This window comes from Chiloscyllium plagiosum, unplaced genomic scaffold (assembly GCF_037043375.1).
Source record: "Chiloscyllium plagiosum isolate Xiang-an unplaced genomic scaffold, Cpla_swu_hap1 HiC_scaffold_2, whole genome shotgun sequence".
NCBI lineage: Eukaryota > Metazoa > Chordata > Chondrichthyes > Orectolobiformes > Hemiscylliidae > Chiloscyllium > Chiloscyllium plagiosum.
The window spans coordinates 102571338-102585091 of record NW_028270140.1 but is presented as its reverse complement, the minus strand read 5'-3'; the positions used below and the strand labels follow the sequence as shown (position 1 = coordinate 102585091).

Here is a 13754-nt window from a genome sequence, read left to right as displayed (position 1 = left end):
TCAACTCATCCCTGGTATGAAGATTTGTCTTATAAAGAAAGAATAAACAGGTTGGGCTCTAACCATTAGAATTTTCAAAAATAAGAGGAAACATATAGAAATGTACAAGATCCTAAGGGGGCTTGATAGAGTCGATACATGAATGATGTTTCCTCTTGCTGGAGAGATTAGACATTGTGCACAGTTTTTTAAAATATGAATTCATCCTTTTAAGGCAGAAATTATGGGAAAATTTTACTCTTGGGGTCATTTGTCTGTAGAATTCTCTTCCTCAGGAAACTGTGGAGGCTGTGACATTGAATATACAATACTCCAGGTCAAGCTAGATTTTTGATGGATGAGGAAATCAAGGGTTATTTGCAGGGGTGGTGTAGGGAAAGTGGAGCAGATCTCAATCAGACCAGCCATGATCTTGTTAAATGTTGGCACAGGTGGAGAGGGCTAAATAGCCCACTCCTAAGCCCTATGTTTCTATGTCCTAAGCTAAAGCTCCCTGTCCTTATGCTTGGAACAGTTTAAAGAGTATCTCCTTTCATGGGCCATTACTTTGGGAACAAAAACTGTATCATTTTTATTCTGTTGTGATCTTGCATTCCTAATGTGATAAACTTACATTAAATTCAATTCACTGGGTGTTTTATAATTACTTTTACACTTTTTCTTGAAGTTGTCACTCTTTAAAATAATTTATCTTAGTTTGGGAAATTTAAAATAAAGTTTTCTTGTACAATTCAATCAATGTGAGCAACAGCTGTTATTGACTTGTGGGAGCAATGGTTCTGCTTGGGGCAAAACATCTTTCTATAAGATTAAGGTAATCAAAGCTGAAAGGAACAAATAACAAAGCTGAGATAATGGCAGGTTACACTTGGAAATAATTGCTAACAGACATCGGCAGGCTACTGGGCACATTCAGGAGATGGACATGAATACAAATATTCATCACAAAGATGATAACTGAAAGATTGAGCCATGAGTGGGGAAAGAAATGAAGATCATTACAATTTTCCAGGAGTCAGTCAGAACAATGAAATCACAGAATAGATGAAAAAGGACAAAATCAGCAAATCATTGGAACCTTTAAAATTACAAACAAATACAGAGACAATTATCTCTAAAGGGCTCTACCCCACTCCCACCAATATTTGCTGAAATTGAGGGTGGGGAGGGAACTCACAGGAGGAAATGTACACAACTTTAAATACACATTAGTGTCAGGCAAGGGGCTGGGTTACCATCATTTGCAAATTCTGAGACCATCAGTGGGACCCACTCCCTTGGTTACACTTCACATTTACCCTTCTCCCCAGTCTCTAACTGACTGGCTGGCAATTCTCTAACATGGGATTCCCTGTCATGGGCAGAAGTCTTGCCTTAAAACAGATTGGAATATTCCTGATGCACACTGTATAATCCAGCTTTGTGAATACAGAACTCTTTACTATGCAAAAATGCAGGCCTTCTGGTGAATCCTGGTTTTTGTTCTGAGTCTTTAAAATAAATTTCATACATCGAAAGTAACAATTTTTAAAATCTGGACCTTTCTATTCAACAGGAGGTTCATATCTTGCCCTCTTTCTTCACCATTCAAAGCCATAAACATTCCTTCTAGGTGAAGCAGTGATTTGCTTATTTCTTTCACCTTAGTATACCATATTCACTATCAAGTTGCTTGCCATTTTAATTCACCTCATTTCTCTCATTCTTGTGTTTCTGTGCTTGGCCAGCTGCACTGTTTCATCAAAGCTTAATGCATGGATCAGGAACAGAAAGTCATCCTCCAATTAGACACTTATGGCCTTCTTGACTTAACAATGAGTTCAACAATTTCAGACCATGAACACTGTGCCCCATTTTGATTATTTTTCAGTTATGTGCCAGTTTGAATTTTTTTTACATTTTACTTTCACCTGGTGCTGCTAATTAATCTAGCATCAATATTCATTCTGGACAAATGCTTTGTCAGCTCAGATAACAATTGCCACTCCTTTTACCTTTTGTTTCATCATATCGTTTTAATTTAATCTCACTTGCCCAGGCCTTCTCCCTAGCTCTCCCTCTATCCTTCCCTGCACTCATTCAATGGTTTATATGATATCCTACTTTTACTCTCCTGAGGTTGTGAGGAAGTCATATGTGATTCAAATTTTTAACTTTCTCTCTCCACAGATGCTGCTAGGCCCACTGAGGTTTTCAGCATTTAAGTTTTTATCTTAGACTTCCAAATTTGCAATATTTTACTATTGTTTTATAATCAGTGAGCAAACTTATTTATTTCTGTTATGAATCTTAACCTTTTCAGGATGTGATTCCTGATCTTCTGTTGGTTGTGAGTTTATCACATTTTTGATTTATCCCGGCTTCATCTGTTACAGTTAAAGGGGCTCTGGTTCCAGAAGGAGTATTGAGTAAATTTTACTTTTGTATTTACAAACAATATCAAAAGTCAAATGGAAAGAATCTCCATGACACCTATTTGTGTCCATCATGATGCAAATGATGCATAACTATTCTGGCTATTTTTAAGGCATAACCTTCTATGATCTTTCATAGCTTTATTTGTCACTAGATTTAAGCATGGTCTGCTGTAGAAACAAAGGCACTAATGGAAAAAAATTCTGCTTCAGTTGTAATTTCACGTGTAATCTTGACAGAAAATCTATCAATCCATATTAATCAATTCAGTTACTAAAATTGTTACAATGTAGAAGATACATTAACTGGTGCAATTAGCTTGTCTGTTACATCTTTATTAACTTACAATTACTAGATACCGAACAACAGATTTTTAAAATAGTAATGAGTCAAATGGGCAGCACTGTGGCTCAGCGGTTAGCACTGCTGTCTCACAGTTCCAGGGACCCATGTTCAATTCCATGCTCAGAAGACTGTCTGCATGGAGTTTCCATGTTCTCCCCATGTCTGCATGAGTTTCCTCAGGCTGAGTGGCTTAGCCATGGGAAATGCAGGGTCACAGGAATGTGGACCTGGGTCAGATGCTCTTCAGAAGGATCAGTGTGGACTTGATAGGCTAAATAACCTGCTTCCATACCGTAGGGATTCTATGAATTATTGTTGTTTCCCTGTGATAGTTCCCAAGAAAGAAATTACATTTATTGTGTCTGCATAATTTAGTTCACTGACTGATAAAAGCTTGTTTAGTCCTGTTTCTTTTGCACATAACCAGCTTCATCTAACCCCTTATGTGCAACTTTAATTTCCTAATATAATTGTAACCAACATGATAAGACAAGCCACACTTCAAATTAATCTATGAAAATATAGAGCAATTTAAATTTTCGCATTAATGCAGGGACCAGGGCAGCTTGGTGTGTTAAAGATGCTAAATATAACTACAGGCAAAATCTATAAAACAAGCGATTAAAAGTTACATTAACAGTCATAAAATTTGATGAACTCAGAAAAAGAAGAAAATCACGCCCTAATAATTTTTCAAAGTGCCAGTGTGGGCACAGAATAATTTTTGAATAATTAATCAGCCTGCAGGGTTAAATTTTACATTTTCTATTGTTCAAATAATTTAATCTTTGCAATGTATCATAAAGCAAAAGTGCATAGAGTTATGTTGTGATTATTCAAAGTTCTCTTCTAGGAAGTGTAGTTCAGTATTGTGAAGGTTATTGGTTGAAGACAGGATCAATTGTGATTAGAAGCAAATTGCTTGCTGACCTTAATTGTCCAAATTTATACTTGGGTAAATTATCAGACAACACATTACCTTTCTCAAAATTGGGCATTATCATTTATAACAATTTCATAGATTGGAAGCAAACTTCCTCAGTGATTTGGCACTGTTATTATACCAGTGGCTAAAAAACATGCAACAACTTGTAGTAATTACATGAAGGGGAACTTCATCAGTTCATGTTGTTTGCAGTAGTATTTGATGTGAATACGATGTGAAAATAGATAATTTATTAGAGTGCATCAGTTAGACTTCAGGCTTAAATGAATCATTATAGTTAAATTTGCAGTAGTGGAATGGTGAACAAGTAGAGAAGGTACAATGCCTGGCTGACTTGCTTAACATTCAAATAGTACAGCTCACCATTTATTCTTCATGTTTTTGAGAAGTATTAGCAGGAAATCACTGGGCAATATAAGATGGCAGAAACAGGATGGGGTCCAGGCATAGAATGAAAGAATTCAATGTTAATGATTTGGTGTTTCTAACACTCCTGGCAGACATAAAACTATAAAGATATGGACCATGACTGTGAGCACCACCAGATCTACAAGGTGTCTCACTGGTTCCACCTGTTGGGAGATGGCATTGGCACAGAGTCCCAGTTATCCTCTGTGAGACTATAGACCAATACCATGAGAAGATAACTAACCACACCAGGACAGGTGAGGTTGCACAGTGAACATTAGTGGGTGGCACGGTGGCACAGTGGTTAGCACTGCTGCCTCACAGCGCCAGAGACCCAGGTTCAATTCCCGCCTCAGGCGACTGTGTGGAGTTTGCACATTCTCCCCGTGTCTGCGTGGGTTTCCTCCGGGTGCTCCGGTTTCCTTCCACAGTCCAAAAATGTGCAGGTCAGGTGAATTGGCTATGCTAAATAGCCCGTAGTGTTAGGTGCAGGGGTAAATGTAGGGGAATGGGTCTGGGTGGGTTGCGCTTCGGCGGGGCGGTGTGGACTTGTTGGGCTGAAGGGCCTGTTTCCACACTGTAAGTAATCTAATCTAATCTAATCTAATCTAATTAACCCTATTCTTCCTTGCCTGTTCTGGGTGTCAGCACAATCATGAGCTTCTTGTACTACTCTTTTACTTCTAGTTATTCTACTTCTAGTCTTAATTATTTCAATATTTTCTTGACTGGCCTCCCTCATTCTGCCTTTTATAAACCTAAAATCATCCAAACCTTTGCCGCCACTGAGATATGTTTGTCCAACGACCTTGTCTCTGCTAATCTCCATTTGCTCCCAGTTAAGCAACACCTCAATTTTAAAACTGTCATCCTTGTTTTCAAATCCTTCATTGGTCTCACTACCATATGTCTATATTCTCCTACCATTCCCCAATCTTCTAACCTATCTGTACTACTCCAAATCTGGATGCTCGAGCATACTCCGTTTTAGTTGTTCCACCATTGCTGGGTGTGGCCTTATCTATCAAGGCCCTAAGCTTTGAAATTCCTTTCCTAATCCTATCCACCTCTTGATCTCAAAGGGCTGAATGTTCTACCTCTGCTCCTATTTTCTATGTTTCTTCTATAAGATGCTTCGTAAAAATTATCTCTTTGATGAAGCTCATGATTATCTGTCCTAGTGTCTCCTCATGTGGCTTGGCATGAAATTTCTTTATGATAGCCCTCCTGTTAAGTACATTGAGATGTTTTATAACATTCAGGTACATTATTCTATTACTTGTAAAGAACTTAGAACTAAGATGTGACCTATTTAATTGCTGCACTGTAATTATGTGCCACATTGGTCTATCAGTCTATCAGACACATTGAGTAATACAAGAAATACACCCAGCATTTTCAGTATAAAATATAATTATTTCTAACTTTATTTGAGCTAAGAGATAAAGCATGGTGGAGTTACCTGTCAGAGACATGGATTGCCCTTTGTTGATGATACCACTTACTTTAAATGCTAACCCCCTGTACTTCCATTTTTGGAGCCTTCCTTATCAGGCCTCAGCGAACTCACCCCATCAACCTTATGCCTGTTGATCCATTGTGACTGATTGCCTATGCCTCCTCTGGTAGTCCTAATGGGGAGCTTCCTGCTCTGACTGGCAGGCAACTAACAGGGATGGAGTAGATACTGCATCTTAGGACTTCCAGAAATCATGTTGGCAGGGGTATCAACAGTTTTTGCTTCAGAGCTTGGGATCCTAATGCCTGTGAAAAATTCTGCCCATTACTCAGCAGATCAAGCACTGAGTTCATTCCAGCATATTGTGTTTTAAATTCATATTTCCAGCATCTGCAGTACTTTGGTTTACAAAATATTAAATGTTCTTCGTGTTAAATTGGGACTGTGGAACATAGGATTCAGGAGTATGATTAGATTATTCAAGCCTACTCTGCTGGTAAATAAGATAATGGCTGATCTGATTTGTGGTCTCAAACCCACTCTCCTATCTGTCCTTCTCCATTGCTGTTGATTCTCTCATTATCAAAAATCTATCCAATTCTGCCCTGAATACATTTAATGACATGGTCTCCACTATCTTCTGGGTGGAGAGAATTTTACAGACCAACAGGCCTCCGAGGGAAAAAGAAATTCTTCAAATTTCCATCTTCAACGAATCCCTTAATTCACTGTGTTTCTAGTTCTAGTCTCCCTCCAAGAAAACAGAAGAACTTAATGAGTTATTGAAACTCTAGGAGACTGACTTTGACTTAGTGTTTCATAATCAGATTTAGCCAATGATATTGTGCTTGCCTGTGGGTTCAAATTTCCCTCCAGAACTTGAACATTTATAATCTATGAGACTAAAAATCTGATGCATTGCCTGAAGTTGCTAACGTTTAGATAAGGATTTTTTTTTAAGGGTGATTTAAATAATCTTATGTCACTTTTCATGGTAGAGCCGAAAGCTCTCCATGTGACACAGGTAACAATTGTTTCACACTAAAAACAGAGAAATGAATAACTGATCATTTATTTCAGTTGTTTGGGACCTCTCTATATGGAAAACTGCTTTGAGTGATAAGAATTCTGAAGCAGTTGATGGCTCTTAAGAGCTTCGGGTGCCTTAAAATGTGAATGGGGCTACATAAATGCAGATCTAGTTCTTGCATGTTTAAAGCATACAGTACATTGTCAAATGCCCCTCTTCACTGTTGAATTCCTAAGTATGGATCAAGTACAATTACACAGTGAACTAATAATCCAACCCCTTTGATTCAAGCAAAATGTTAAGAAATTTGGCATCAGAAATTGATGCTATAATAATTCTAGAAAATTAACTAGACAGTACATACACCAAACTATGTATTCTTCAAAAGAAATCAGCAAACCTTTAGCAAATTATGTTAAACAAAAGCAATTTCTTAGATGGTTTGGCAGTACGGAAGTAAATCTCTTTATCATTAATTATTCCCTGCTTATTGGGGTAAGAACATATTAGTACTTCTTTTCTCAACACCACTAAAAGGGCAAACATCCATATAATTATGTCTGCTATTTCTAGACACAGAGAGATTTTCACACTAAAAGACTAAGCCACAGTTAATAAGCACCTCCTTAACAATGTTGTATCAAACAGTAGAATTAATACTTTGAAGGATTGTGTGGCATGTTGTAGAAAGCTCAACTTACCCCAGACAAGAAGAATGTATCTTAGAGGAATAAAATAAAGGATGATGGTGCCGGCAAACAGGACAAAAACAGCCAACCAACTCAGGAAAGGAACTGTCCAGTTGAAGGTACTTTAATAGAAATAAGAAATAATTGTTACATAAGAAACAACTGGTTACATACAATGAGTAACTGCAATTAAACATGACATTACTAAAACAACATTGTAAGAATTAAGGTGAGAAAAGACTTAGAAATTTTAGTCCCTCTGGGGCCTGTGCCAGAACTGTTTGGGCAGATAGTGGTGGGCCAATTTACTGTTCCAATGTATCCATCAGATGTAGTTCTTCAGTGCATTGGCACATGGAAGTATAACAGATACTTATGATACTTTATTATTTCTTACTTATTATATAGTTTGTTGAGTTATATTTGGGCATACTTAAAAATAAAATGCCTCCAAAGTTTCTAGCAGTATGAAACAATAACAGTCCTGGCAACTGGACATTTGAGAACTTGCACAACGATGTTACAAACATTGTGTCACCTTAAGCAATGAAACTGGAGAACTGAGAAATAAACAGGAAATACTAAGAAAGAGGATGAACTAAAGGGGATGAATCAATATAATTTTAAACTAAGTGCAGAAAGAGAGATCAAAACTTGGAAAGAAAGACTGGATTACAAGAAAGGAAAAAAAGACAGTAAAGTAAAGATAATCTTAAATTTTTCAACTTGGATGTTTGTAAAACTCTTAAGACAATTCATAATATAACGAAATTCTGAAAATTGTTTACTTTCTGGACAAGGGAGTCGGAGAGTCCCTAATAAATATTTTGGCTTGAAGGGTAGTTATATTGTTAGCTACACACTTAACTTTCCATGGTGAAAGTAAATAACAATTAATGTGCAAATGTAGTAAGTTCATGAAAATCAATAGAAAGTTCAAGGTGAGGTATTATTTTTGTGATACTAACAGTGGAGCAGTACAATTGCCAACAACCAGTGATAATTCATATTGAGTGTATAGGTTGGTATGTGCATTAGCAGCTGCCCATTGTTCAGACAGCATTAAGTTTCAGCAAATTCTGTCAATGAATTTTTGAAATTTACACTATTATCCACTGTAAGTATTACTGCATAGAAACTTTTTTCATCATCCACAGCAGTTATAATTGCAACATTTTCTCAGATAACCAAATTAATTAAATGGAATGTTGTATCTGCAAAATCTTAAAAATAAACTCTAGAGAAAAGATATAAACCTTTTTAAAGACATTAAATATTTTAAGGCTCTGGATAAAGTGGTAGATGAATTTCAAATTGTACGAACTTTTTTTAGAGCAAGTCTATTAAGCTTTAAGCATTTTTAATAAAAATAGACAGCAGTCTAGTTTAGTTAATGTCCTGTTAACAATTATTGAATTATATTGTATTTATTTTTATATTCTTACCCACATTTCTTTTAAAAACATCTCTACATCAAAGGTAAAGGATAAATTTCTCCTGTTATTTCGAAAGTCAGAAGTCATTTATAGGAAAGATGAATCACAAGAGAACAAGAACTGCAACTCCACAATATAGGGGCTGGAATGGCAACTAATGACAGAACCTGACCATTCATCATCCTCAATTGGTGTTTCCTACCAAACATACAGCCAGCATTCTGCACTTTGCTCGGAAAGAAATATGAGATCCGTCACAGAAACCTATAAGTAGTGGGGCAGGACTCACTTCTTTACTCTTTCATAAAGATTGGCAACTTCATCCAGACCATTCTGAACAGCTACACCCACTTCCTGGATGGCTGATAATTTATCCATCAGACCTTTCCTTTCACTTTCCTGAGGGAAGAACAGAAAATAAATTATGTACTTAATTGTATTTGAATGCAACACATTTTATGAAGAAAAGACTTTTGTGATCATTCAGATTTTTTATGAAGAAATATATCTTGAAAACTAACATTTTTTGATTGGATATTTGTTTGTGAATTGTGACAGAATATTAGCTACCTTAAAATCAATTGTCAGAGGATAAAACAACATTAATTTCACACAGTCTCAAGCAATAAAATAAGTGGCTTGATTCAGAACCTTATGGCTTTAGTTTATATTGAAGTAATAATGGATTCTGACTTTTTTTTGTGTGCCTTATTAAGGTAGCATCGTCAAGCATCACCTTAACCGACTGAGGTGCAGGTTAATACCTGAGGTATAGACAGCAAATTTAAAATTGTGCAATTCCTCCCATATTGTAATATGCATTTGTTGAGAATCTGGGGAATACTATCCTTAAACTATTTGCATTGAAATGGCATATTCTGGCTATTTTAAAATATGTTTCTTTAAAATTTGACCTTTCCGGACCTAACTCCGGAACAGGTATCAGTCTTAAATGCTCCCCTAACAGTCCAAGAAATACTTGACGCAATCAGGCAACTTCAGAGCGGTAAGGCAACTGGCCCAGATGAATTCAAGCTGAATTCTATAAAGAATTTGCAGGAATATTGGCTGGTCCACTTATGGACATGGATAACTACGCATACAGTCAGGGTTGTCTCCTGCCTTCGCTGAAAGAGGCAAATATTTCTCTTATCCTTAAAAAAGGAAAGGATCCAGAAGATTGTGCATCATACAGATCAATATCCTTGCTAAATGTAGATTTTAAAATCCTTTCTAAAATGTTAGCATTGAGACTAGAAAGGGTACTGCCACATATCATAAAGGAGGTATCAGACGGGGTTTATTAAGGGCCGTAGATCATCCAATAATATTAGAAGGGTTTTGAATATGATTCAAGCCTGCCATCAGAGAAAGATACCAGGAGTAGTAGTCTCATTAGACACGGGAAAGGCATTCAATAGGGTTGAATGGTCATATTTGTTTTGCACATTGGAAAGGTTTGGCGTTGGAAAGATGTTTACCAAATGGGTCTCAACATTGTATAATGATCCCAAAGCAGTTGTGGTTACCAATGGATTAGGTTCGGATAGCTTCAGTGTGGGTAGGGGCTACCTCTCTCGCCATTGTTATTTACGCTAATAATTGAACCATTAGCAGAAGCTATACAGGCTGATCCTAATATAACGGCCCCGAGAATTGGTACAGGTAAACATAAAATTACCCTTTATGCAGATATTGTTCTTCTATTCCTCAGTAATCCTCTGATGTCTGTACCTCGCTTAATCCAAGTTATTAATACATTTAACACATTCACAGGCTATAAAATTAATTTCTCAAAATCGGAGGCTATGCCAATAGGTGGCCTTGCTATGATACCCTACGTAGTGGACGGATCCAACTTTCCCTTTCGGTGGTCCCTGGAGGTTTCTTATATTTAGGCATTTTTATTACCCCAGTATTTGGTCAGTTACACAAGGCTAACTTTGTGCATTTACTGAAAAGGATAAGGCAGGACCTCCAGCGATGGGAAGACCTTCCAATTTCCTGGCTGAGTAGAATAGCACTAATTAAAATGAATGTCCTGCCCCGTCTCCTATACCCTATGAGAATGCTTCCGGTGATGCTGCCAAGGCTGGCATTACGTAAATTATATGGCTGGTTGGGTTCCTTCATCTGGAATCATAGACGGCCCCTCATTAAGCTGAAGAAGCTACAGCTTCCACAGCCAAGGGGAGGATTGGACTTCCCAGATTTTAGGAAATATCAGTTAAGTTCCCTATTAAGTTACATAGCTGATTGGGTCTTGTCTGGTCCACAATCAATCTGGCTGGACATCGAGGCTTCTCAAGTAAAATGCCCATTTATTAACCTTTTATTTCCAGACAAGAGGAAAATCATTATGGATCACTGTAAAAACCCTATAATACTAAACACAATTAAACTCACATAAAACATCCCGAGGGTGGCACAGTGGTTAGCATTGCTGCCTCACAGCGCCAGAGACCCAGGTTCAATTCCTACCTCAGGCGACTGACTGTGTGGAGTTTGCACATTCTCCCCGTGTCTGCGTGGGTTTCCTCCGGGTGCTCCGGTTTCCTCCCACAGTCCAAAAATGTGCAGGTCAGGTGAATTGGCTATGCTAAATTGCCCGTAGTGTTAGGTGCAGGGGTAAATGTAGGGGAATGGGTCTGGGTGGGTTGCGCTTCAGCGGGTCAGTGTGGACTTGTTGGGCCGAAGGGCCTGTTTCCACACTGTAAGTAATCTAATCTAAAAAAATCCCCCTATGTGCTGATAGTGGGAGCATGGGGATTCCAACCAGGGTTTGCAGATGCCACTTTTAAACTCTGGAGATCCAGGGTTATCTCATGTCTAGGGGACCTATTTAAAGATGGGGTCCTGATGTCGGATTACCTAATGGAGACCTCTTTTGATACTTCCAAATTCGAGATTATATACAGAAGAAGACTATGTTATTAGATAGTCTTTATAAATCAGATAGAGAATGTAGAGTACTACGACCAATGGGGGTATCTTCCGTCAGTACTATTTATCATTTATTACATGATGAAGTATCGGGAGATATGGACAATCTGCTTAAAACATGGGATCAGGATTTGGGACTAGAAATCTCTACAGAAACGTGGAATGACATTTGGGAAAACGCCAGAAGAATCACCATCTGTAACAGAACTCAGGCTATCCAGCTGAAGGTACTTCATAGGGCCCATATAGCACCGGTTCGATTGGCAAAACTTAAGGCAGGAGCATCTCCAATGTGTCTCAAATGTAAAATAGAGGTGGGCACTCTTGTACATTGCCTATGGACCTGTCATAAGATCCGTAGATACTGGACTAAAGTAGCAAGTACCCTGACAGAAATTTTAGGAGCGGAAATTAAAGTGGACCCTGCGTCTCTCCTTTTGGGCTTTTTGAATTTATCCTCCCTGGATATGCACGGGAAGAGACTATTTTCTATTCTCTCTTTCTGTGCAAGGAAAAATATTTTGGTAAACTGGGTGGCTGAGGGCCCCCCTGGACTTTCAAATTGGCACAGATTAATTATGGAATGTATTCCCCTTGACGTCCTTACAAATATGGCGCACCGAAAGACTGAATTATTCATAAAATATGGCAGCCCTTCTTGAATTATATGAATACAGATATTTCGGCTATCCTAACAAGGACTTTTATTTAATTGAGATTACGAACCTGGCTGGTCCGGGGCCCCTTGGGAGAAGAATCCCGCACAAATACGGGTTTTGTTACATTTGATGTTAACACATTCCGAGCATGTATCTCACTCCCCAATTTCTGTGTTATCCGCTGTTTTTTTTTCTTTCTCTTATTTGAATAATGTAAGAGACTTAATTATACACTCTGGTTAGTTGTAGGTTAGATTAGTAGTTAGTTGAGTTTTTTTTTCTTTCTCGGTATTTTTCTTTTGTTAAATTTTGGTTATTATTTATTTAAGATTTAATTGTATATCAATGTTTGTACTTGAGAGTTTTGTTTATTTTTGTAAACTTGTAAAAATGTTAAATTTCTAATAATAATATCTATAAAAAAATGTTTCTTTAATCAACGCAAAGAAAATATGTGATAGTTTTTCTTATCCATATAACAAAATTACTTAAAATTCACAGCATTCCTCTCTTATTCCCCCTCATTCACAGAGAACTATTTCCATTTCACAGGGATACAATATTCTTTTTACTTCAGCAATTGTGATAGACTCTGGGTTTGATGAAGACAGCTAAGTTCCCATTATGTGATGACTTAAATGTTTCTTTGCCTCCCCACCAAAAATGAGTTCACATTTTGATAATGTGCACACAACTGCAATAACATAATCAAATATACTCTTCCGATACTGTTTCCCCTTTTTCACCTATTCCTTCAGGTGTGAATCTAAGGTTAACTCACATTGCCTCATTAGATTTGCAAGCAACGTTTCCCCATGATCTTCAGCATTTTCATGATGTTGAATTCCAACAGGGTTTTTACAGTCATTAAACCCATCATTTGTTGATGGTGTTGAGAAGAGTTTGCAGACAAATTAGTAAGCACAAACAGTGTAGCAGAGTATGTCAACTAAAACTAATTGCATTTTTAATTATTAACTTTTCAATGAATGAAATAAAATCTTTGAACAATATCTAATTTGGCCATTCCAATGTTCACCCTCTGAGGAATCTTTCTGATTAAAATATCATCCTTCATCAAGATCACTGGACTTCATATATCAATAGTCTTCAGGTGGGAGTTTCAGGCTATGTAGCATTTGCAATCACATTTGTATTGTCTGTCCCAATGGCTGTTCATGATGGCTATTAGCTTGCTTGATTGTCTGAAGTAGAAGACACCTCCTTTATTACATGGAAATAAAACTTCCAACTTTTGGTAATTGTTATAGCTGCCCTTCAAAGTCCTGCTTCATTTTTTCTCTTGAGATTCACTTTCAAAAATTCTCTTCACTTTTCAACACTTAGCCAGCGGTAAGGACCTTCTTCATTCAATAAACGTTCTTATTCAGGGTCCATGTACAAAAACAAACTGATTTTTTTTT

General features: G+C 37.3%; 1 protein-coding gene across 13 annotated transcripts in view; it reads right to left on the bottom strand.

Annotated features, from left to right (window-relative positions):
- mctp1a (multiple C2 domains, transmembrane 1a) overlaps positions 1-13754 on the bottom strand; it is a 643540-nt gene that overhangs the window by 22487 nt on the left and 607299 nt on the right. For all 13 annotated transcript variants that reach the window (XM_087999145.1, XM_087999160.1, XM_087999167.1 and 10 more), the window contains 2 exons: positions 9018-9127; positions 7305-7414 (listed from right to left, as the gene is read on the bottom strand). In XM_087999145.1, the coding sequence (XP_087855271.1) occupies positions 7305-7414; positions 9018-9127 (220 nt within the window). The remainder of the gene's footprint in view (positions 1-7304; positions 7415-9017; positions 9128-13754) is intronic.